The sequence below is a fragment of the Zingiber officinale genome, chromosome 1A (genome assembly GCF_018446385.1).
Source record: "Zingiber officinale cultivar Zhangliang chromosome 1A, Zo_v1.1, whole genome shotgun sequence".
In the NCBI taxonomy this organism is placed as follows: domain Eukaryota; kingdom Viridiplantae; phylum Streptophyta; class Magnoliopsida; order Zingiberales; family Zingiberaceae; genus Zingiber; species Zingiber officinale.
The window spans coordinates 170,684,216-170,711,256 of NC_055987.1; the positions used below are offsets into that span (position 1 = coordinate 170,684,216).

At 35.7% G+C, this 27,041-nt stretch overlaps 1 protein-coding gene across 1 annotated transcript; it reads left to right on the forward strand.

Moving 5' to 3' along the window:
* Positions 1-1,303: 1,303 nt before the first annotated feature.
* Positions 1,304-26,100, forward strand: LOC122038400 (pyruvate kinase isozyme G, chloroplastic-like). Its single transcript, XM_042598136.1, has 12 exons — positions 1,304-1,718; positions 2,060-2,311; positions 3,140-3,305; positions 3,574-3,708; positions 3,788-3,898; positions 3,990-4,078; positions 14,809-14,871; positions 24,029-24,204; positions 24,773-24,866; positions 24,963-25,138; positions 25,595-25,703; positions 25,786-26,100. Exons 1-12 carry the CDS (start codon positions 1,509-1,511, stop codon positions 25,891-25,893), a joined length of 1,689 nt encoding a protein of 562 aa, XP_042454070.1. The 5' UTR covers positions 1,304-1,508; the 3' UTR covers positions 25,894-26,100.
* The last annotated feature ends 941 nt before the right edge of the window (positions 26,101-27,041 follow it).

Consider the following 27,041-nt stretch of genomic DNA (forward strand, 5'->3'; position numbering starts at 1 on the left):
TCAACTTTACATGACATATTTATAAAAATATATTCATCTTAATCCAAACTTAATTCAAACCTGAACTTCACCCAAAAAGACTAATTTAATAAAATATACTTATTTAAACCCGAACTCAATTAGAATCTAATCTGAATATTATCCAAAAATATTTATAAATGGATTTGTTCCCGTGGTTCATATGTGATTTCTAGATTTATTAGGTGACTGGCCATCTCAAAATTAACAGGGGGGAATAAAAGGAAAATTTGCATGCAGTCTCAATTGGTAAACAAAACTTTGCATACAATTCCATTCACAAAAATATTTATTTTCATTCCCTAGTCAAATATATTTATCTAATTACCTCTAATATTTTTAGGTATAAAAGTCTAAAAATAAATATAGTTTCTATTAAATTCAGTATATTAAACTATAATCTAGTATATTTTCTATACGATTATTTTTTCATTTCAATTGGATGAAAAATATATAAGATTTTCTTTAAATGATACTCAATTGGATAGAAAATATAATAGATTTTCTTTAAATGATATTGAATTTAGGAGAGATTATATTAAGCAAGAAAAAGGTCAAGCTCAATTTAATAGAAAATATACTCGATTATAGTTTAAAGTGTTGAATTTAACAAGAATTATACTTATTTTTATACTATTTGTATCTAAAAAAATATAAGAGACAATTTTGATAGAAAATATACTCGATTCTAGTATAAAGTGCTTAATTTAAGAGGAATTATACTCATTTTAATATATTTTCTATCAAATTGAGTACAATTCTTTTTCCACCTCAATTGGATAGAAACATACTAGATTTTTTTTAAATAGTACTCAATTGAATGAAAAATATACTAGATTTTAACTGAATTTAGGAGGAATTATATTAAATAGGAAAAAAATCGTGCTCAATTTAATAAAAAATATACTTGATTCTAATATAAAGTGCTGAATTTAATAGGAATTATACTTGTTTTTAGATTTTTTTATCTAAAAATACGAAGGATAATTTTAATAGAAATATACTAGTATAAAGTGATGACTTAGGAATTATATTTATTTTTAGATTTTTTTATCTAAAATATTTAAGGGATAATTAGATAATAATATTTATATAAAAGAATTAAGTAAATAAATTTTACATGTAGATAGTGGAAATAATTTTGTTTATGATTACATACTGTATGTAAAATTAAAATTATAATTAGAGTTTTTTTTTCTAATTTATCGAAAAATAAACATCTGGCTTAAAAAAAAATACAAAAAGAAAATCATGGATACTGACTTGATCTGGGACCTAATGTCTTCGATATTATCCGTGGGACTTCCTTGTGGTGGTGGTGGTGTGGGCGAGAAAGCGCGGGTGAGCGATGATCCACTACACTTGCCCGAGCTCCACTTCAACAACGCGAGCATGATGCAGGCGTCATCCGATCCTCTTCAGTCCATAAATATCTCCCATTCATTGGTCTTTCTTTTCCTTTGGTTTTTCTGGGAAGTAATCCGTCGCCCATGGCAATGGCGACCAAGATCGGCGCTGCACCGGTGCATTTCCTGCCCAATCGCGCGTCCCTGGCTTTGCCACAGCATGTGGGGCTGGATTTTCATCGACGGGGAAATGGTTTTCGGCGGGCCCGTAGACTTGAGGTGACATCGATGAAAATGGCGGAGAGAGGCGAACAAGCCGCTGAGTTTGGCTTCAACAATGGTCCTATCAATTTGGCGAGTTCTTACTTTCTCCCTCATCGCTTTACTTCTTTTTCTTTAGGGCCAAAGGAGTCGGCCTTGTACTGATTAATGACGGGTGAAAAAGTAAACCGATGATATTTCTGCTTTTCGTATATCTGAACAAGAGTTTTTCACTTGTGAACTTTCTTTCTCTACACTTTTCTTCAAAAATCAAACCGAATATTTCTTTACAACGAGAACATAGAAGAAGAATTTTGGATACCTGTTTAGCGCCTTTGTTTTTCTACGTTAGTAGATAATTTGGTGGCGATTTGCATCTCGTGATTTCCTTTTGCATAAAGAATTTTAACTTTATTATAATTTATGAACTTCAGTCTGGTACACTGAATGAGACGCAAACAGTTGCAGCCTCCAATCCTCGACGTAAAACAAAGATAGTTTGCACAATTGGACCGGCATGCAATACACGTGACATGATATGGAAACTTGCAGAAGCAGGAATGAATGTTGCAAGGCTCAATATGTCTCATGGAGATCATGAATCACATCAGAAGATCATTGATTTGGTCAAGGAGTATAATGCTCAGTCAAAGGATAATGTTATCTCCATAATGCTAGATACGAAGGTACATTGTTGTTTGTGAAATTCAGCTGCTACACTAACATCCACGTATTGAAACTATCACTTAGCACTATTGGAACTGTTTTGCATGCAAACCAACCATTTTCTTTCTTCTAGCTTCCTACGCCATTGTCACTCTTTAATTGTGCATAACCATCAAAGTCAGTAAGCAACCTCTGCACAAGCTTATGATCATAAGTCCACAAAGCTCAATTATATGCTGCTAGAGCTAACCATGCAATTAATAAATGCCACTTGTAAGTTAATGCAACCTTTTGTGTGTTGTAGAATGAATTCATATCATCTGTAGAAATAATTAAAGATGAATATTCAATTGGTTATTTAAGAAACATGCTTTATCCATCAAGTGGTGGCTTATATCTGTCCATCCATATTGTGCCACTGTCATGTGAACTTGTAGTTGCTTTTTCATATGAATATCACCAATCCTTTTAATAGTATGCTTTCAGATGCATATTACTGATAAAATACCTGCAGTTACATTTGTCAAAATATGGATGGACATCATGAGGTTGCAGAATTTTATGATTTATGGAACTCTGTACTTCTATACAATTGTTCTTCTGTAAAACTATTGTCCTAGGAAAGGAGAACTTCCTTTGTTGATATTCTCTTGCTCTTGCACAAACACAGATTTGGCTTTAGTTCTATTTGAAAAGGGACCTGAAATTGATGCCTTGTTGGATTATGATAGGATTATCTTTTAATTAACTAGTGTTTGCATTCACCCAGATCAGCCTTTGACTATGGCCTTGATATATGATGCCAGCAATTGAATTTTTCATCTTATCTACTACTTTGATGAATATAGGGTCCTGAGGTCAGAAGTGGAGATGTGAGCCAACCAATCTTACTCAAGGAGGGTCAGGACTTCAACTTTACTATCAAAAGAGGAGTTAGTTTGGAAGATACTGTTAGTGTCAATTATGATGGTTTTGTGAGTGATGTTGAAGTTGGCGACATTCTTTTGGTTGATGGTGAGTTCATATTAGATAGACAATCAAGAGGTTATTGCAAATGCTCCAACATTTTTAACACTAAAAAAGAGTTTCTCAAGCTGATATGCATTATTTAAATGATTCATGGAGGCAAATTTTTTTTTCATCTCTCTTTTGATTCTGGCTATTTAGATAAGTGTTGAGACATTTTTCCTCCACGTAGAAGTGGATCTTGCAGACGAATGATATATGATTACATCATTTGATAACCAAGGTATGATGTGCAAACTCAATTTCATTCTTTCAGGAGGAATGATGTCATTAGCTGTATTGTCAAAAACTGTTGACACTGTTAAATGCCAAGTAATAGATGGTGGAGAATTGAAGTCAAGACGTCATCTGAATGTGAGGGGGAAAAGTGCTAGACTTCCATCAATTACAGGTTCATTTTGATTGTCTTTTCATGCTTCTAGTCATGTACGTTCCAACTAATAAAGCCTACTGTTTCTGTTTTTCTGTAGACAAGGATTGGGAGGACATCAAATTTGGGGTGGAGAATGAAGTTGATTTTTATGCAGTTTCGTTTGTTAAGGATTCTAAAGTGATACATGAGCTTAAAGACTACCTTAAAAGTAAATTCTGATTCCTCCTTTGGCAAGGTTGTTTTTCAATAAAATTCTTTAAATGCAATAATTCTTTCTTCTCTCTGTTCTTTGTCTATAGGACAGAATGCTGACATACATGTGATCCCAAAAATAGAAAGTGCTGACTCGATTCCAAATCTTCAGTCAATAATTTCTGCCTCAGATGGGGTTAGATCATTTTTTATTATCTGTTATTTAATAATGCTATATTACTGTATTAATTTCCCTTGGTTATTGATTGATTAATTAGTGATACTATGTTCTTGAAATGATTATTGTAAGGAACCTAATTGTAAATATGCTAGCAACCCAATCATAAATCCATTTATCAGAAAGGCTAAATTGTCAATTTGTAATATGAGTATAAACCGAGGTTTGGTCAAGGGGATTGGTGTAATTGTACCCAAACGGTCCTGTGTGAATTTGAGTTTTGATGTTTGGGAAAATTGGAACGATACGATTTTGGTACCCTATCGTGCCAACATAGTTTCAGTATTTTTTAAATATAAAATATATCAACTAAAAATTAAAATTTAATATATATATATATATATATATATATTAAATTAATGGGATAATTTTATTAGGTTTTAGTTAAGTCTATTTAAATTATCTCAATCATAGTTGGGAATTGATTAAAATTATTAACCTAAGTTTATTATTAAAGCCCAAGTCAAAACCTACCTGCTGTCTTGTTCCGCGATGACCATGACCATGCCGGCCCGCGCGACTCGTCCAGATGCGTCATTGGGCTCGCATGATGCGTTTGGACTTGTCGGGCTCGTGCAACGTGTCCGGAGGCATCGTCGGGCTCGCATGACGCTTCCAGACACATTTCTGTGCTCATGTAATGCTTTCGAACACGATTCCAGGCTTATGTGACGGGTCCGGACACATCTCCGGGCTAGCTCTATGCATTTGGAAGCATCATCGGGCCCGCACATGCTGGCGTTGTGTCGGTGTCTGTCCGTGGGTGAAACAAGATATTTCCTCAGTATTGGGCGGAACGACTCGAGATTTTAATCCATGGTGTTGAGTGTAGGATTATAGGAACACACCGAGAGCTTGGAGAGTTCATCTCTTGGCGTGACTAATGTGACATGCTTAGTAGTTTCTAGGTTTGAAGAGATTGGAGAAGAATGATATTTAGGTATCTGAGGGACCGTAGGATGAGGACCATTAAGATGGTGCCAGAGTAGTTCTAGAGCATTGACCTAGCATGGCCAAGTTGGTAGTTCGATGGATCGAGGTATGTTGAGATAGAAGAAGGGCCATGAGGTATATCAAGGGGCTGCACAACGATCGAGGGAAGCAGATTTTAAAGGCAAAGATATGAATGATGGCACAAGATGAATAGTGGGCTCGGGCGTAGCCAAAGGACATGGAGCTCGAAGGAAGAGGGCTTCGAGGCCAAATGAAACTACAAGGGTAAGACTCTAGTGAGCTATGAGGGTTGAGTAACTTATACCCATGGGGATGGGGGTATAACTCATATTAGGCACACTCAACTTTAGAAGGTTGTAGTGAGGGTTGCTAGTCAACTGGTATTGGAGGTAACTCTACTGATGATTTAGCAATTGACTGGGCAGTTGAATGGGTCCATGGAACCATCAAACATAATGGTTCAATTGCTCAGGCAGTTGATTGTTGGTAAGTTTCCAGTTAACTAATAGCCCATGTGGAAAGCCAAAAAGAGTTATTGCTATGTGTTAACGGTCGGATCATAAGGAGCAATCAGCTGGTAGCGATTGACTAGCCGAGTCAACTGATGATGATAGTCGATTGATGGCAACATATTGGTGACAGACCAACACTTACTGTAAAAGATTCAAAGGTTATTAAAGGAGGCTCAATTGGACGCTTGAAGATGGACAAAATAGTGCTAGTTAAACACCATTAAAAGTCTTATTCTTCATGTAAACTTTCATGTTTGAATTATTTGTAATCCTTTGTGATTGTAAGAGGTTTCTCCACCTATGGTAATTGATCGAGAAGGAGAAAGTTAGTGGCTTTTTGGGAGTGATCTACTAACGGATCATAGGTCATGGATTAGGAGCCTAGAGGTTGCTGAACCATGTTAAGCAAACATGTTAGCGATCTTGTAAGTATTTTCTCATTTATGTTTAATTTTCACTGCTAATCATATGTGACCTTGCTATCAAGAGCAAGAACATTCGAGAATCACTGGTATTCATCCCCTTTAACTAGCCATCTGATCTCAATAAATGGTATCAGAGGAAGACATTTTTCATTGGATCAACTACCAAGAGAACAATACAAAGATGGCCAAGATTGCATATGAGCCATTGTCTTATGATGAAGACTAACATTTGGAGAATCAATTTTGGAATGATGCATGCGATGAGGTGGATGTTTGATTTCCCGGTATAAAAGAAGGGGAAGAAACTCAAGAAGATCAGCGTGGTGAAGGTACAAGGTATTGAGTGAATATTGTTTGTGTTATCTAATAATATTTTGAGTGAATTAGGGATATATAAGAATGCTAAGGAGCATTGGCAAAAAGTTATGGAATTTTACGAGAAACCCCAAAAGAAGAAAAGATTGAAGAGGTTGTAGAAAATACAACAACAACCAAGCCTTATCCCATTAGGTAGGGGTCGACTATATGGATCCTTTTACGCCATTAATCTCTATCTCCTACCATATTATCATCTATACTTAAATTTTATCTTATTTTATTATTGCTAACCAAGTCTTTTATGGTTTTCCTCTCTCTCGTTTGATATGTGTGTTTATCATAGTTTCACATCGCCTAATTGGAGTATTTATTGGTCGTCTAAGTACATGTTCGTACCATCTTAAATATGTCTCTTGGAGTTTTTCCTCAATAGGTGTAATTCCGACTTTTTCTCTAATGCTCTCATTTCTTATTTTGTCCATCTTCGTATATCCACACATCTACCTCAACATCCTCATCTCTGCAACTCTCAACTTCTACTCATGTGTTCGAGTTATAGTCTAACATTCAACTCCACAAAGTGTAGGAGAGGAGGAAGAAAGACAAGGTTAATTCATGAAGAAGTCATTGAGGATGAAAGACCTTATATGCTGGATGAGTCAAGTGGAGAGCCATCCATCTCCTCAAGGAGCGAAGAGGAGTGAAATTTGATGGAGGAGATTTTGAAAGTAAAAGCCTTAAGCACCTCAACCCAAATCAAAAGCAAAGATCATATAGTTTGCTTCGAGTGTAATTAAAAGGGCACTACAAGAACCGATGCCCACTCTTGAAGAAAGAGGTTAAATATAAACCCTAACTCCTAAACTTGGTGACTTCTGCAATATTTTAACTAACTTAAGTTGTAGGAAAGATGAGGCGAAGAAGAAGAAAAAATATATTATTTGCTTCATGTGTAGAGAGAAGGGCACTACCACACGAAATGGATAAAGAAAGGGGAAATGAAGAAAATGAAGCAATTGAAGGATTGAAAGTAGAGAATTAGAGGCTCAAGGAAAGGGGAAGCTCCAAAGATAAAGGGTTGCTTGCATTTAGATGTAAATTTAAATTTTTATTCTTCCATAGGAGTAATAATTTTATTTGTATGTTTATGCATAATTTTGGATTTAAATATCATGATAAGTCTAGGATTTATGTGCAAGATTAAGGATCATGATAAAACTACCATACATAAGATTAGGAGGGTAGAGAAAAACCTATGAGGGAAATCTCGTAAGGATAGACATATGCCTAGATCTAGGAAAGTCCAAGGGGGCTTGATAATTCTAGGATGAGAACAATTAGAATTGGAAAACCAATCTTTGAGGTCAAATTTGAGGACTTAGGGAAGACCATAGAGAAATTTATAAATGGGTCTAAGAATTTAAATATAGCTTTAGAAAGGTAAAGACTTAAGAGAGATCAATTGGTTTGGAATACTGATCATCATCTTATGCTAGGAAGGCAAATGCTATCCTACCATGGTATACCATTTGATTATGGCATAAGAAGGCCATCTAGGGGGAACCATGCCAGGTGGCATTTGGTCCAAGGAAGTTGGCTAAGGTTGGGAACTCCAAGTGGAGCTCCAGAAGGCAAATTAGGATTCATGGTCTTTAGATTCCAAGGTAAGGATGCTTGGGATACTAAAAAGGGAAAAGAATCGATGATAAAAGTTATACATCTTTTCAGATAATTGATTGAAAAGTTTTAGAAAAAGAAGCAACACTTACACATGATATTTATTAACCTAGAAAAAATTTATAATAGAGTTCCAAAGGAAATTATATGGAGAATTCTATAAAAAAGTTAGTGTAGCGTATATTAAAACAATTAAGGATATGTATAAGAATGTAATGACAAAATAAAAACTCTAAACAGATTAATTGAAGTGTTTCCTATAAAAATGGAGTTATATAAATGATTAACTCGTCCATATCTTTTTACTCTTTTTACATTGATCATAGATGAACTCACAGACACATCCAAGACATGTTAGCATGGTATTTGCACATTGTTTTGATCGATGATACTTGTTCAAAATTTCTTTCCGTGCTAGGCAGATGGTCTAAATTTGCTGTTTCGCACGCGCACCGAAACCGACACCAGAGTAGCGATGATTTTGTCATGCATCATAGGGAGTGTCACGCGACAGAAGGAATCGCGCGCTTGTCATCCTAGACGCCTCGCACGCCTCGCAGACGACGTCGAAGGAGTCATAGGACTATCGCCAGAGGAGTCGTGGGATTCCTCCGGCGCCGCCAAAGGAGTCGCTGGACTCCTCCAGTACCACTAGACGATCCCGAGCGCCTCGCAGGCGCCGCAGGAGGAGTCACGGGACTCCTTCGGCGGCGCCGGAGGAGGTGCGGCTATGCGGGACTCCTCTCGCTGTGTCAGAGGCGTCCCGTGATGCTCAGGTGCCGCCGGACAAGCGTGCACCACTATTAAAAATTAAATATTTTGATTTAATTAATTCAAATGTTTCCCAACTTAAATGTGATATCTCTAAGAGGCTTTTATAAACTCTAATTAAATTGTCCCAATAAAATATAGATATATTTAAAATTTAAAAAATAATAATCCCAACTTCTTGAAAGAGAACAGCAGCTGCTGCTGTGGAGAGGAAGGAGGAGAGAAGAGATGACTACTAGAGCTGGTAAAAAAATATAGGAAGAAGGAAGAGAGGCGTGTCGGCATGGAGCTGATGGCGCGTGGAAGAGAGTCGACGTGAGGCGGTAGGGGATGTTGCGCACGTGGAGTGAATAAAAGATAGGAAAGAGAAGATTTCCTCAAAAATACCCTAATTCATTTTAAATTGGGTTTAACCTATCACTTGGTTCGACCATAGCTTGGTCAAATCAAATCCAAATTAACTCCAATTTGAACCAACATAATTTTTATCTTCATGCCTACCTGTTGGATTAAATTCGAACTCAAATATTTTAATTCACCTTCCCTTCATGTTCAACAATTTGGTTCTTTTTTTAAAAGTAATATTTAACATCCTCCTCTACTAACCAAATTTAAGTATCAACCTCACGATCCTAAGCTACTTCTTAATTGGAGTGGTACTTCCACCTAACATTCATGAGGATGCATTTGTTCCGCAACTGATGTTCCTTGCAACCCAAGATATGATAAGTGAATTCTTCGTATGTCACATCAAGTTGTAGATGTGTTGGATCTAGATCATATGTTCGTAGCATAGAAACATGAAAGGCATCAAGTTGCTAATGTTGGGGTAACACAAGTCAATATGCAACAATACCAATCCGCTTCAGGGTTTAAAAAGGTCCGATGGATCTAGGAGCCAACTTTTCAAATCTCTTAACTCCTTTTATGGGTGAAATACGAAAAATACATGCTCATCTACTGGGAATTCTAGCATTCTTGGTCTTACGATCTTCGTAGCTTTTCTGTCCACTCTAAGTCTGTACTAGCTCAACATCCTGCTGAATGTTCTATGGGCCCAAGAGTTGACGTTCACCAACCTTATCCCATACAATAGGAGATTTACATGCTTTGCCATAAAGTGCCTCAAAAGGTGACATCTGAATAGCAGAGTGGTAACTATTATTATAAACAAACTCAACCAAATATAGATAATCCTCCCAATTGCCACCAAAATTTAAGATGCAAGAATGCAAAAGATCCTCTAGAGTTTGGATAGTACGCTCTGACTATCCATAGGATGAAAAGCATGCTAAATCACAGTTCTGTACCCAATGCTTTCTGAAAACTTTGCCAGAATCTCGAAGTAAAGTGTGGATCTCGATTAAAAATAATAGTGAGGGGAATACCATAGAGTTTAGTAATTTCCGACAATATAACTCTGCTAGATGGTCAAGAGAGTTTTCGAAAAATCAAAAATATGCTGATTTGGTTAATTATCAACGATCACACAAATCGAATAATATCTTTTCTGAGTCAGGGTAACCTCGTGACAAATTCCATAGTGATGTGCTTTCATTTCCATTCTAACACGGTGATCTTTTGAAGTAACCTGACTGGTCTCTAGTGTTCTGCGTTAATTTGTTGGCAAACTAGACACCAAGCTACAAAATCACCAAATCTCGTTTTATCCCTTTCCACCATTATGATCATAATCTGGATATATCCGAGTATCACCAGGATGGATTGCAAATCTCAATCGATGTGCTTCTTAAAGGAGATCTTCTTTAACAGGGTATACCTTAGGAACGTAAAACCTACCTCGGAACCGAAGAGACCCATCCACATCATGAGAAAATTTTGCTCTTGGGCCTAATTCCAACTCACTAGATATAGTCCTGAGATACTAATCTTCTTTTTGACTTTTCTTGATCTGCTCAACTAATAGGGACTATGCGATCAAGGAGACTAATATACCACGTTGTGTCTGCCCTAGTTCAGCCAAATCTAACTCTTATAATTGTTTGTCCACCCTGTGATATGTCAATTCACTTTTGAACTTTTTACTCAATACATCAGCCACTGCATTAGCTTTCCAAGGTGGGTAGTTGACATTACAGTCATAGTCTTTTAGAAACTCCACCAATCTTCTTTGTTTAAAGTTCACCTCTTTCGGTGAGAAAAGATACTTCATACTCTTGTGATTAGTGAATATCTCAAAGGTAATGTCGTAGAGATAATATCTCTCAATCTTAAGGGCAAAAATGATAGTTGCCAATTCTAAATTGTGTATAGTATAATTCTTCTCATAGTCTTTTAGCTGACGAGAGGCGTAAGCTACCACTCGATGTATCAAAATTGCACCTAATCCTAGAGGGAATAATTAACACTGGAGCACTCACTAATCTTTGCTTGAGCTCCTGAAAGCTTGCTTCACAAGCCTCAGGCCAAGTACACTTAACCCCTTCCCCTTTTCTAGTCAACCAGGTCAAAGGTACAATAATACTAGAAAATCTTTCAACAAATCTCTGATAGTACCCAACTTGGCGTAGAAAACTACAAATTTCTTGTACTAACTTTGGTTGTTCCCATTATTGAAATACCTTTACTAGAGACTACATGCCCTAGAAATTCCACAGAAGTAAGCAAGAAAGCACATTTGCTAAACTTTGCAATAGGCGTTCCTTCCGTAATGTTTCCAAAATCATTTTGAGATGATGTCCATGCTCTTTTGATCGAGAATATACAGAATATCATCACTAAAAATAATCACAAAACGGTCTAAATATTCTAAGAACACCTGATTCATCGGATCCATAAAGGTTGTAGAGCATTGGTAAGCCCAAATGACATTACCAAAAGCTCATAATATCTCTATTGAGTACGGAAGACAGGCGTATATCTAACATGTAACTAATGATAGTCTAATCTCAAATCAATCTTCGAGGGCACATAGGTGCCCTTAAGTTGATCAATCAGATCATCTATCCTAGGTAGAGGATACTTGTTCTTGATGGTTACAAAGTTTAACTGTCTATAATCAATGCAAAGCCTCAATGATCCATTTTTCTTCTTAATAAAAAGAACCAAAGCACCCAAGGAGAAACATTGGGACGGATGAAACTCTTGTCTAACAACTTGTGAAGCTAGACCTTTAGTTCCTTCCGTTCTCTTGATGTCATCCGATAAGCTTTTGATATTGAAGTTGTGTTGTGCAACAACTTGATGGCAAACTCTACTTGTTGTTGAGGCGGCAAGCCAGGAAGTTCTTCATGAAATACATCGGAGTATTCTCATATTATGTGGATGTCAGAATGTTATATTGAACTATCCACATCAAAACTCACTAGTGACAAGAGATATCTCTCGCATCCCCATGCCAACAACTGTTGAGCTGGAGAGCTGAGATGATAGAGAACCGCTGATTGCTTATTCCAATAAATTCCTACGAAGGCTGATTTGAGGATCTAAAAGTCACCAATCTAGCTTGATAATCAATATGATGCTCTGACAACTAATTCATATCTAGAATAATATCAACACTGCAAGGATATGATTACTAAAGTTCAAGGGACAAGTCTTACCCTTTTATATAATATTAGAACTACACGCTGCACTTGATGGTGTCAACTCTACTAATCCACAAAATTGGGGAATCAAAAACCTCCCAATCTTATATACGAACTAATAGCTCCAGAATCCAATTGGAGTCGAATAATGTCTCTGAGATGATAATAGGAACATTATCCACATCTTGATCGACTTTCGGGGTAGCAAACATATGTACGATCACGACTATGACCACAATTGTTCAATTCAAGTTCATATCTTATTGGTTAGTTTAAACGACCAATTCAAGTCAACTTTTAATACTTCATTAAGGTATCAGCATAAGATTTGTAAGAACTGAAGGTGTAAATATCAACAGTATGCACAATATCAACCATGGTTTAAAGTGCCGTGCCGAAACGGTTGAAACGGACGAAACATCTCGTTCCGCTCGGCGACCAGCACCGGCACAACTCCGGCACCAAACCCACGACAGGTGCGACGTGTTGCGCAACCCTGTGGTCATCGCAGAGGGGTCGCTCGACCCTGCAATAGTAGCGGAGAGGTCGCATAACTCTTTCGCTGCTGCTGTGGAGGCATCGTTCGACCGCACTACAAAGGGGTCGCATGACCAACGTGGTCGCGCCGAAGGAGTCATGCAATCCCCGCGACCATAGCTGGTCGTGCAACCCTGCGACAACATCGAAGTCGTGCGGGCTCGCGAGTGGTATCGAATTTTAGATTTTTTTTTAATTAAACTTAGGTTAATTTTTTTAATCAACTCCTAGTTATGGTGGAGATAATCTAAAGAGACTTTATTAAACCCAAATAAAATTATCTAATTAATTTTATATTTCATTTATTTTAATTTAAAAATTATAATAAAAGATTAATTTAGAACATTCATTTAATTTTTTAAGCACCTTTTCCCATCTTCATCCTTATATGAAACCCACACATGAACATGAAATAATATCAATTATTTACCTTCCAATGATTTAATTATTTTAACTATCAGTTTAATTCCTATTTTAAAAACAATTTATTCATGCACAAGGAAATATATAATGAGTCAAAGGATAGAAGTTACCCACTTATATAAATAGCAAAAAGTTCTCAGTAGATCACCGTGCTCTACTCAAACTCGTATCTACAAGTATCATATCAAAATACATCAAAAAAAAAGGGCAGCCCGGTGCACGAAGCTCCTGCTATGCGGGGTCCCGAGGAAGGATCCATTGTACGCAGCCTTACCCTGTTTTTTGCAAGAGGCTATTTCCAGGATTTGAACCCGTGACCTTTTGGTCACAAAGCAACAACTAATTATTCCAAGATGATACCCAATAACACAAGACGGATCAATTTGATCTACCTCGTAATATTCCTTCAACGAATAAAACAACGAAGGTGTTTTGTTGATATGAAAGGCTCCAACCAATAGCTCCTATACAACAAATCATAATTAATCCAAATTAACTAATTATTCTTCAATATCAATAAATCAAATTTATCAATCCTTACCCTCAATTGGTCATTGTACACACAACAATGTCCTTGAATGAGAATACCAGAAGATTCAAAAACAAGGGAAAACTATGATTCCCTATGGTTTGGACAACACGAGAGTTGTTGGCTCTCATCTTTAGCGCTCCGGCAGCAAGTGGTGGAAAATAACAACGCTCGTTGTCAACACTATTTGTCGTAGTGTTGGCCGTAAGAACAGGGAAAGAAAATCAATTGCTTGTTGCTGCTGGAGAAGAGAAGAAAACTACTGTTCTTGCTTCTGCTAAAAAGGATAAGTAAAACCTTGGAAGAAGCTAATGTTGGTTAGCCAAAGGATAGTTAGCAGTTGAAAGAGGGCAGCAAGGTTGCTGTTGCTGTTTATGGAGGAGCTGCTGTTGGCTGGATGACAAAGGCCGCACTGAATGCTGCTCTTGTTCTTGAGAGAGGGCAGCAGGGTTCTTGAAAGAGAGCAACAGCTGCTGCTGTGGAGAGGAGGAAGGAGAGAAGAGATGGCTATTGGTGCTGGGAAAAAAAATGAAGGAAGAAGAAGATAAGAAGGAAGAGAGGCGTATCCGCATGGAGCTGATGGCGCGTGGAAGCAGGCCAGTGTGAGGCAGTAGGGGATGTTGCATACGTGGAGAGAATAATATAGAGGAAAGAGAAGGTTTCTTCAAAAATACCGTAATTCATTTTAAATCGGGTTTAACCTATCACTTGGTTCGACCATAACTCGGTCAAATCAAATCCAAATTAACCCCAATTTGAATCAACGTAATCCTTATTTTCGTGTCTACTCGTTGGATTAAATTCGAACTCAAATCCTATTTTAATTACCTTCACTTCGTGTTCAATCATTTGGTTCGTCTATTTTTTTTAAATATATTTGTTTTTCTTTATAAAAAGCAGTATTTAACAAGAGACATGGTTTTATCTCTTGCGTGTTGTATGTCAATACTTTTGTTTTCTGATTGTATGACAATACGTATCAAAATATGTATAGGCAATGGTGGCTCGTGGAGACCTTGGTGCTGAACTTCCTATTGAGGATGTTCCCTTATTGCAGGTGAATATTAAGTTGCAACATATCTAGTTTTACTTTGGCTGTTCTTTGTATGAGTGATGCTGTTTCTAAAAGCTTAATATTTGAATCTAATCTACTATTTTTCTTTTGATATTAGATTTTTTTACTTTAGGTCTTCGCACCACTTGTTTTCTAATGGAAGTAACCGTCCTTGGCAACATAATTGTTAACTGACTTATCAGAAAACACAGATCCCAGATTGTATTGATTTCAACTTGAACATCAAGTTTTTTGATTTTGATGTCATTTCAAAAAGTGATTTGTGGGGCAATTAATTCTTCCTACATCCTAAAGATGTGGTAGTTCTGATCATGAATTATGAAGCGGGAGATTCTTTTAGTGGCGCTGATATCCATTATTTGTGATTTTCATAATTCTGTTTTTTTTCTTCCTGATATGATGTTGATACACTCAAAAATAATAGAGCCTTCTAAAAATACATCTGTTCAGTAGAATAAATCAGTTAATGATAGATATTTTTTCATATATTTTAATTTGTTCAAAAAAATTTATTTGTACTTTTAGAGAATAAATAAATAAATAAATAAATAAATATATATATATATATATATATATTTAAATTCTTCTTTTTTGTGATAGCCGATGGAGGCATGTATCTTGTTTAGATCATTGGCTGAAACACAAATTTATGCTCTCACTATATCAAGTCTTGTGAGACCATCAATTAGGGCACAACCTAGGTCTTACCACACCCAATGGTATCAAAGTCCAGCATTGTGCCTTTGCTTGCTTCCTCAACCTTATCCCATGCTTCTGTTTTGCTTGACTACATGGTTCTCCCTTATTTACTATTGGAAAGCTAACAAGTATTTTAGGTTTCTAATTTTGTAGGAAAAGGAAAATTGGTCGTGGAAATCCCTTGATACAGAGATTCAATTTAGGAGTAAAATATTTAATTTTATTCTTTTCTATTTTTTTGATTTGCTTATATAATCATTGTATATATGCTTATTATTGTGCGTAATGAAAAAGTAACTGAAACTCATTCCACTTTTCTTGCCATGGTATCAAAACTCTGGTGTTTTGTGCTTCTAAGATTTTTTTTGGCCTTCATTGCAGATTTAGTGTTGGCCTTCATTGCATGCATCTTTTTTTTTTCTTCTTCCTGTTGTATTGGCCTTCTTGGTTGGTACTTTTTTCATAGTGTGCGATGCCTAAGCTTGTAGAAACAAACTACCCTCCTCAATCTGATGAAGGAGCAACAAGAAGTCATCTTCCGGCCAGTTACTTGCAAAATATCCACCACTCTTAGTCAAAACTACTTAAAAAAAGTCTTAGTTAGTCTGTGCCTACGTAAAGGGCAAAGAAAAAGTTAGACATCTTCTCAGCATAAGACCAAAACAGGATGATTTGGACCTGAGATTCCATGATTATGTCCTAGTCATGGAGTTCAATGACACCAGAAATTAGTGGTACATGTATGTTTCTCACATCTGCACAAGATATCTAGGATGCCTGTCACCAAACAGGCCAAAGATATTTCTCGTGTGTATGGAGTCAAAGTGAAGATCATTGCTGAGAAACAGGGCAACAAAACAGTAATAGAATATACAAATATGCTACAAAATTTATGGCAAGAACTTGACCATTATCAGGCCCTTTGAGACAAAGTTCCCTGAGAATGACGTAATCTTGAAGAAATTTATTGAGAAAGATCAAGTGTATCAATTTTTGGTTGGCCTAACTGCGTGACAACATTCGGATTTAGATTCTTAGCAAGGAAGATGTCCCATCATTGAATGAGGTTATCGCCTTGATTCGGGTTGAGAGTTAGAGAAACATTATGCTAAAACCAATAGCAACTGAAAATCTGGCATAGTTGCACAAGAGAACACTAACCTAAATAAAACCAAGGAAACATCTCAAAGTGACTTGAGATAATCTTTTATGCACCTTTTATAAGAAGTCTTGCATACCAATGATTATTGTTGGAAATTACATGGAAAAACCCTTATCTCAAGACGAGAATGGGGTGGGGTGAAAAAAAAAATTCAGTTGCAAGCTCATTATGTCTGCTCCATAAAAACCACTCCACAAAACTCCATCCCTAACCTCCTAGAGAAACTACTCCTGGCTACTTTAATCAGACCGAGATTTAGAAGCTTCAAAGTTTATTGGGGGACCAATCCAATGGCTCATTTTCATTAGAATTGTCTAGTAAGTGCCTCTATCATTGGTATATATACGAGACTCTTGGGTTATTGACTCATGAGCCATAAATCACGTGCCACATACCTCAATCCATTTTATAACATATTCACCTTGTCCTAGTAATAGAAAACTTGTTGCTGATGGTTATTTTACCACGGAGGTTGGTGTTGATCACATTCAGTCCATCCTTGTTATTAAAAGATGTACATATTTCGAAATTGCCCACTAGTCTCCTGTCTATTCACAAACTAACCAATGATATGACTGTAATGTCTTGTTTATCCCTCTCATGGTGTATTTCACAATCAACTTTAGAGAAGAGGATTGGACTTGGTGGCCTCTACTATCTTGATGCATCAGCTATATACTAAACTACTTTTAAGCATGTTTTCTTGGAGTCTTATTTTTCTGTTTCAAATAATGATCTCATTTGCCATTAATATTTCCGTCTTGGTCATCCTTTATTTATATTTTAAAGACAATGTACCCTTCCTTGATTAAGAATGTTAAGTTTGAAGATTTTCATTGTGAGGTTTGTGAATTTGCCAAACATAAAAGGGTTTCCTTTACAATGAGCAATGATAGAAGTTCTTTACCTTTTTATTTAGTTACACTGATGTATGGGCCCCTCTAGAATTCTCAATATTACAGGAGCGTAGTGTTTTTTTTTTTTCATTAATGATTGCACTAGAATCTCATAGATTTTCCTTTTCAATCATGAATTTGATGTGGCCGCTATCCTTTCAAACTTGATTACCATGATAAATAACCAATTTAGTGTCCAAGTAGAAAAGGTTCAGTCTGAAAATGCCAAGGATTGTTTTAATTAATTTCTTTCACCATATTTAAGGGATAGTTCATGAGTCATCCTGGATATACTCTTCAACAAAATAAGGCTGCTGAGAGGAAAAATAGTCACTTGCCATAATCCATGCTTTGCTCTTCCAATGCCGAGTTCCAAAATCATACTAGGAGAAAGCTGTCCTTACTGCAACTGACATTATAAAATCGACTACCTTTTAAAATCTTGAGCAATCAAACTTCTATACAACTCTTTCAGTTTTATCCTAATATTCAAACCACAAATAATCTCACTCCTGGAGTCTTTGGTTATGCTTTGGTTCATGTGTCTAGCCACAACAAAGACAAATAAGATCCACGAGCAATCAATTGTGTATTTGTTGACTATTCTCCAACATAGAAAGGCTACAAGTGTTATTGCCCATCTACACAAAAATTTTATATCTTTGTTGATGTCACTTTTGGGGAAGGTGAATCATTTATCTTAGCCTCATCTTCAAGGCGAGCTTCTCTCTATTGACAAATATAAGGCAGAAGATCTACTCCTTGACCTACTCATCTCACAACCTTACTCATCTCAGTCCAAATCATCTTCACAAGAGCCATTCCCATGAATTGTCCCCACAAAAACTTGATCGTGTGCAAGTCCAAAAGTTAGGTTCTACTCTTGAAAATGAGGTATGCACAAACCCTATTTTCTCTTCTATTTCATCAAGTTATAATTTACCTATTGTCTTAAGAAAAGGGATAAGAGAGTGCATTAAACGTCCAAGATATCTATTGCTAAGTGATTTTCTTCATCTCATAGTAGCTTCTTAGCAAATTTAAACATCATCCCAATTCCTAATACCTTATATAAGGCTTTATCTGATGAGAAGTGGAGAGAAACTATGAGAGTAGGATGAAGTGATGTGAACCAAAAGAGAAGTATGTCTCATGAACTCACAACATATTGTCAAAAGAAACAAGGAGAATCTAAATCAATAAGATGGATGATAAAAACCTTGATCTAATGCTTAACGAAGCACAAACCAAATGTATAGAAGATAGAAGACGCCACAACCTTGGGATTTAAGTTGATAAGTCTAAGAATGCCACAAGGGATTGCCTTAATAAGTTCTAAATTAAAGAGAAGTGGAGAGAAGCTATGAGGTAGAGATCGAGTGATGTGAACCCAAGGAGAAGGATGTCTTATGAACCCACAACAAATTGTCAAAAGAAATAAGGAAAGTCTAAATTGATAAGATGGATGGTAAAAACCTAAACCCAATGCTTAACAAACTACGAACCTAAGGTATAGAAGATAGAAGATGCTACAATCTTTGGCTTGAGGTTGATAAGTCTAAGAGCATCTCATCACTAGTGATTGAGAAGTATGTCTCATGAACCTACAACAAATTGTCAGAAGAAACAAGTCTAAATCGATAAGATAGATAAAACCTTGACCCAATGCTTAACGAAACACGAACCTTGGGATTTAGGTTGATAAGTCCAAGAATGCCAAAAGGAATTGCCTTGATAAGTTCTAAATTAAAGAGAAATGGAGAGAAGCTATGAGAGTAGAGATGGAGTGATGTGAATCCAAAGAGAAGTATGTCTCATGAACCCACAACAAATTATTTGAAGAAATAAGAAAGTCTAAATTGATAAGATAGATGATAAAAACTGAGATCCAATGCTTAATGAAGTACAAACTTGAGTTATAAAAGGTTGAAGACATCACAAACTTAGAATTTAAGTTGATAAGTCTAAGAACGCCATAAAGGATTGCCCCAAAATAAAAGAACAATGAGATGCAAATAGGTGTTTGTTGTTACAGATTAGATAGGTCTCTAGAGAGATACAAGGCATTGATGTCTAAGGGCTACACACAAACCTATAGAGTGAACTATTAAAAAACATTTGCACCGGTGGGTAAGATGTGGAGATTCCATTAGGGTGAAAGGTTTACAAATTGAGAAAGGCATTGTATGGAATACCCCATGAGTTTGGCTCGATAGGTTTACAAAGGTGATGCTCAATGCTAGTCATACATTATTCATAAAATACATTCCTTCAAGGGGGAATTATTGGGAGTTAGTTATTGTTCTTATGATGTATGTTGATGACATTATTGTTATTGTGAAAAATAAGAAAAAAAAAAAAGGCCTTGAAAAGCTAGTTGGCAAAGGATTTTGTGATCAAAGACGGGGAGCTTGAAATATTTTCTTGGGATAGAAGTAGCTCAGTCTCGATAAGGTATTTTCATTTAATAACAAAAGTATGTGGTGTCGATAAATAATGTGTAAACGTGCATCAATTTCGGTTGATTCCAATCATACAATCATAAACTTGAAGAGACGAATGATGATAAGTTAGTAGACAAGGAAGGTTTACAGAAATTAGTTAGGAAGCTAATATATTTAGCACACACTTGGCCAGACATTGCATATACCGTGAGTGTGTTAAGTTAGTTCATGCACAACCTAAAAAGTCCATCTACATGCTGCAAAACAGATACTCCACTACCTAAAAGCTAATCCAAGAAAGAGAGGTGAGGGGTTAATTCTTGAAGCTCATGACAAGTTGATTTGTACTTTCTATATCCTTACAAAGGAGCAACTTGTGGATGTGTTTACAAAGGGACTTAATAGGCACGACTTCTTAACAATTATATCCAAGCTGGGCATGGATGATATTTAGTCACCAGCTTGAGGGGGAGTGTTGAAAAGATGATAATTATTTTAGGGTAGTTTCTAATTTTATAGGAAAACAAATTTAGTCATGAAAATCCCTTGATACAAGGATTCAGCTTAGGAATAAAATATTTTAATTTATTTTTTATTTTATTTGGTTTTATTAAAAAAACATGGATGAACTCATTGGACACATCTAAGATATGTTACTATGATGCATGTTGTTTATAGATGATATTGTTTTAGGAGATAAGATACATGAAAGAGTAAATGCTCTCATTCCTTATTTTGTCCATCTTCGTATGTCCACACATCCACCTTAACATCCTCATCTCTGCAACTCTCATCTTCTGCTCATGTGCTCGAGTCATAGCCCAACATTCAGCTCCATATAACATAACAGGTCTAACTGCTGTTTTATAGAACTTACCTTTAAGTTTAAGAAGTACTTTACAGTCACATAAAATAAAATAAGATAAAATTTATTTAAATATAAATTATATAGAGCTCAGTTGCATAAAAGGATCCATATAGTCAACCCCACCTAGTGGAATAATGCTTGGATGTTGTATTCTTGTAATCGTCATGATAACATTCCTATCATATTTTCATAGATTTTTGAGTAACAAGTGGCAAGCTTCCATAAGTACTATGTTGGACCATGATACTCTAGCTTTGTAAAAAGTCATTCTCTACCATAGAATAAGTTTTTAAGGAAGACTTTAAACTAGTAATCATTTTATTTTAGAGTGAAGTATAGTTTGAGTAGTTAGATTTACATTGGGTTGTTTCTTATTTTATATTTTGATTTTTTTTTTCTTTAATTTGTTTAGATTGGAGTCTTTGAAGGGAATTTATTCAATTATCCAATGGTAAAACATCAATTGATAAAATAAAATTCTCTTTGGTGATTCTAATTACTGATTTGTTTATCCTCGTGCTACCTTAAGTGCTGCTAAATCTTTGTGTGAATTTTCATTTGTGTCTATGCAGCATCAACTATGAGTGTTTGTTAAAGAATTTAATCAAGGGCCCTTGTTGTCTTGTGGTGCACCCTTTCCCTACATCAAAGTGTTTGAAATATCATGGTATCTTAGAACATTGCCTTATCATCCTTTTTTGTCTTCTATAAGAGTAGAGGTAGACTTAATCCAATAAATTTTATTTTTTAATATTGTGTGTTAATATCTTAAAATAAAATTATTATTATATAAATTTGCTCTTGTGCTTCTTGAATTTATATGGATTCATGGCAGTCCTTAATTCTTATTTGGTTCATGGTTTAAAATCTCTATTCGTGCCCGGACCGGAACAATACAGTTTCAGTATCGTGTCGTGTCGTGCCGACATAGTTTTGGTATTTTTTAAATATAAAATATATTAACTAAAAATAAATAAAAATTAATCTGAATATTTAAAAAATATAAAATAAAATATATTTTAAAAAGTATATATAGAGAGTTTTGATATCCTACATACCTTACCTTGCACACCCATGAGCACCTAAATTTTTTTTTATTTGAATTTTTTTAGTGTAACTTATCCTATAAATGTTAAAGGCAAAATCTTATTGGCATAATTGAGTGCTAAACAAAAATAAAAAATAAAAATCGATCATCGCCCACAGTGGTCGCTCGGTGTGGGTGAGCAGATTTAATTAAACCTAGCCCTCACCTATTTCGTGCAATGTTGCTTTCTCACGTGAACACGTCCGGACACATCGCTAGCAGCCTTCGAGCCAGCGGGATGTGTCCCCAGCGGCCTTCAGGCCAGCACGATGCGTTCAGGAAGCCTCGGGCCATGCTGACACCGTAGGCGTGCCTATGTTGATGCCGTGAGCGAAACGAAATATTTCGCCTGTGTCGAGCGAAACGACACGAGATTTTAATATACTTGTGTATAAATAATGAACTGGGGGGGGGGGGGGGGGGGGTAACTTACCTTTTGAACTAGATTATTTCTTGACATTGATATATAACTTTTTTATTTAAAGGATTTCAAAAATAAGTTGTCAATGGTATGAGTGTTACCTTGTCTCACAATATGTGGATATCAAACCAAAGTATTAAGAACTCCCGGTAAAGGATCATAGGTCCTGATCATCATTGTGCTTAGAGCTTTTGAATGTCGAAAGCCTATAACTAAGTATTAGTTTGCCTCGGGGCTATAGTACGACGGAAGCGCGCTAAGTTGTCACCCAGGCATCCGCGGTTCGATCCCAATTACGGCGCATTTGTAGGGAGTTCTCCTTCAAATGGGGCGCGCAACCACGGGATGTTGGGCTTCTGGGCCATCTGCCGTGAACACTTTCCAATTTACCCTAGCGGTCAATGGGAAATTTTCATGGACTAGGCTGGTCGTCATAGGTTCAGTGTTACCTAATTCATCATTTTTTTTTTAAGTATTAGTAAATTCGATCTTTTGTATAATAGGCAGACTTCCATTCATCACAAATTCTTATTTGAATTTGGTGATACCAAATATGCAAATTTAGAGAATAAATATGATCTTGCTATCCAACTGTAGACATGAGAAACTTGTCCATGCTGACATTGATGAATCCATGGTTTAAACTCTCATAATGGGGAGGCATTTTTTTCCACTATTGCATTTAGATGTCAGCACAGGATTTAGACAAACTTGGGGCCTTTGACAGAGGCTTCTAGTAACAATTTATGGGGAAATTTCCCTAGTGATGACTCCCATGAAATTCGAAATAGGTTTCTCTTCTTTATTCCTCCTCTCCACTGCTTCCTTTGCATTGACTTCATGCTACTAGGTTTTGACAACAAAGGTGGCTCAGTAAAGGGTATTCTTTGTTTTTCTTTGGTGCTGACTTGCACTACTATCAATGCTTTGTATGACACAAAAATAGCTTCATTCCAACAACGGATCAAGACCGCAGTTTGGAACGAAACTTTGAACTTTGATATTGCATCTACAAACACAATCATTCTAATAGTACCAAAACAATGAAAGGATTCAACTTCCCTAATAGAGCCTTTATTTTTTTTTAAAAAAATGTCCTTTATATTAATTTAGTTCAACCCATTCTTTTAAGTTCTATAATAGTGTGGAAGTTTAGAAATTGAAAATCAAATGATATGAATTGCATCTGAAGCAATTCATAAAGAGATAGTGCATTAGTCAACAATGGAACAAGTGTGCTAGAAATAGTTAATATGAAATAAAATACAATATTATTTTAAACCTAATATAAATAAAATATAATTGAAATATAGAACTAAATTGGATGATTTTGTGTTTTTTACTGGTATTGTTTCTATCATGGTGGTTGTTTTATCAGTGTTCAGTTAGTTTATCATTATAAAATAAGCGTCATATTTCACTGTCATTGTTATCAGAAACACGTCATTTGATGAATTATTATAAGTTCATTTCTTACATCCTTATTTTGTAAATGTAATACATATCTATCCTCATCATCCACTGGCTTTGTTAAAGTTGAGGTGCTTAATTTTTATTTTCAGGAGGATATAATCAGAAAGTGTAGATGTATGGAGAAGCCAGTGATTGTAGCCACAAATATGTTAGAGAGTATGATAAATCATCCAACGCCAACTAGAGCAGAAGTTTCGGACATAGCAATTGCTGTTCGAGAAGGTGCGGATGCAATAATGCTATCTGGTGAAACTGCACATGGGAAGTAAGTTGTATTTATATTTTGTTTTTGGCTTGACAATTCTACTTTATGAATCCATTTTGTATCAATCTCATGAACTTTTTTGCATGGAGTTACTTTAACATTAGGGCCTTACGGAGGCTTGCATATACAGATTATCACTAATCGGTTGCTAATTACAGCATTGGTGTTTAGTACGAGTGAATCAAACAAAACCATTCTAGAATTGCCTAATTGTGATTTAACTACTGCATTTGGTACCACTTGGGCAATGGTTTCAGTCACCTCAGTGATTGAGTCACCTGCAACTGTGGTTTCCCAATTTCAATCTAAAAGCATGGTGATCTTAACCATGTTTATCAAGTAATAATTTCAATCAAGGTTGTATAAATATCAAATCACTCTTGGTTGAGTGTTACGTTATTTCTAAATCAGCATGGTGATAATTTCAGCTTTAGAAATGTCTTACATTAATCTGTCAGGAATACTATAAATTTGAAGTAACTTTCCTGAATGTGCTTCTAGGTTTTCTAGCGAAGCCATTTGACCATTAATCTTATGCTTAACCAGTTGCTCGCTTAATTTTCCTAAGGTATCCAGTGAAAGCTGTCAAAGTAATGCATACTGTGGCACTAAAGACTGAATCAACCAGTATGGTGCACCAACTTCCTGCTACTTTTGCTCTGGTATCAAATGCTTCAGTCAATACTGGGCCTTCTTCTGTTTACATTTCATGCTTATGTTAAACCATTATGCTTTTAGAAAACTGTATGTTATTTCAGGTAATGGACGGGATGGAGTTTTCTCAAAGTCAAATGAGTGCTATGTTTGCTTCACATGCCACAACAATGGCAAACACTCTTGGCACAGCTCTCATTGTTTTCACGCAAACTGGTTCCATGGCTATGCTTCTAAGCCACTATCGGCCTTGCTCAACTATATTTGCATTCACTAATCAGTAAGTGGACTAAGCTAAATTACAGAGTTAGAGAAATAATAATTAAAATGTAGACACTAGATGAAGTTGTAGTTTACTAAAATTTAAAGAATAATATATTTATAAATCTGTTCGTGATATAAAGGTCAGGAGACTTTAACTTCTAGTTCAAATATTATGATCATACAAGGTTTGGGATTTAAAATTGCCCAACAAAATAAATTGATCAATCATTCAAATTAATCCATTATCACACTTGCCAACTATATTTGCATCCACTAATACGAACTCTTGATTTCTAGTGTTTGATGCCTCCTCAATATGATTATATTAAGAACATATTAATCTACTCTGGAAATATGAGCATTATACTATTCAAGACTTACATATTTTTTGAATTCTTGATCTGCAATTTTAAAATGTGAAATCAGTTGAAAAGTTCCCAAAACTCTTTTGGTCTTGTTAAATGTTTGACAGGGAAAAAATAAAGAAGAGGCTAACACTCTATCACGGGGTGATGCCTATATATATGCAGTTCTCTGCTGATGCAGAAGAAACCTTCTCCAGAGCCCTTAATGTCCTCTTGGTATTGCTAATGACTGTGTTAATTTAATCTCTTTCTTTGCTATTTTTTGTTTGAAACTACATTTTTGAATTTGATGGAGCAGAGTCATGGACAACTGAAGGATGGAGAAGATGTCACACTGGTTCAGAGTGGAGTGCACTCAATCTGGAGACGAAAGTCAACACACCACATTCAAGTTCGAAAAGTTTAAGCTTGATTAGATCGGAGTCTTCATGATTCTTTTAATTATGTAGATAAATTCTCGGTGAAACATATTGCAGCTAAATTGGATCCTTGAAACTATTAGCAAAGTCATCTGTAAATAATATTGTTGTTAATTTTACTGATCACATGTTAAGTTCTATTTTAAGGGGGTAAATTGTAAATCAAGTCAAATAATTTTTTTCCCCTTTTGTGATGTGTGAATCAACCTAGGAAATTTATTAAGAGGGTTAATTCTATGGTTTTAACTTTACTAGAGGGCACATCTTTCTCCAGTAAAATCTTCCAAACATTCCTTTGCGTTGCTCCCTTCAGTTGCCTACCCACTGACTAAAATCAGTTGCCCAATCCCTTCTATATAGTCTGGCATGCTAAGTCTTGTTAATCTTCCTCGTAGTATTTGATAAACCTACTTATCCTAATTCATCCTTCAAAAGATTTCCAGTTGTTTGTCTCGTATGTCACCCCTAGCAACTTCTTCACTTTACAAATCCTTTTTTTTTTGTTTTACTTTTTTCATATCGTCGGGTTCTCATCTACAATTTGCAAGTCTAAGCACTTAAACTGTTTTTCTTCTTTCGATATATTTTTTCTCATTTCTATTTGTCAGATGTTTAATTGAAAGCATTATTGAATTTTTAGATTAGAATCCAAAGAATTTATTAATGGTCTTGGAATTTCAGAGTGAATGGCAAAGTGCCATCAAATTTTATTTTTTTAAAAAAAATATATAGATGGTTTCATACTTCTATTGGCACCGTTGGAAGATCAATATTTTTTTCATCAAAAAATATTTAGATAGTCTTTTAGTGGTACAAATAAAAGTCAGTGCATAAATAGGTTTAAGTGGTGGCCCTGTGCTTTTAACCATTAATGTTTTTATAAAGAAAAACATTATCTTTTAGTGGTCAAAATGAAAGTGAGTGCATGAATAAAATCTTAGGGGCATACAGACTGTTATATTAAAAAATAATAATTTTAATTAGTCTTATTGATTATTTTTAGGATAATCGGTTCGGTCCTATGAAAGTTTCTCATCGATCATCAGAGTAAATCGGGAAGCATTCGCGGTGGTTAGTCCAGAAGTCCAGTATCCTTTAGTTACGTCCTTCATTTGAAGGAAAATTTTTTACAAAT

Coding starts and splice junctions, on each gene's coding strand:
- LOC122038400 (XM_042598136.1), top strand. CDS start 1,509: ATGGCAATGGCGACCAAGATCGGCGCTGCACCGGTGCATTTCCTGCCC. Junction 3,899..3,989: donor GCTTAAAGACTACCTTAAAA/GTAAATTCTGAT, acceptor CTTTGTCTATAG/GACAGAATGCTGACATACAT. Junction 14,872..24,028: donor AGGATGTTCCCTTATTGCAG/GTGAATATTAAG, acceptor TTTTATTTTCAG/GAGGATATAATCAGAAAGTG.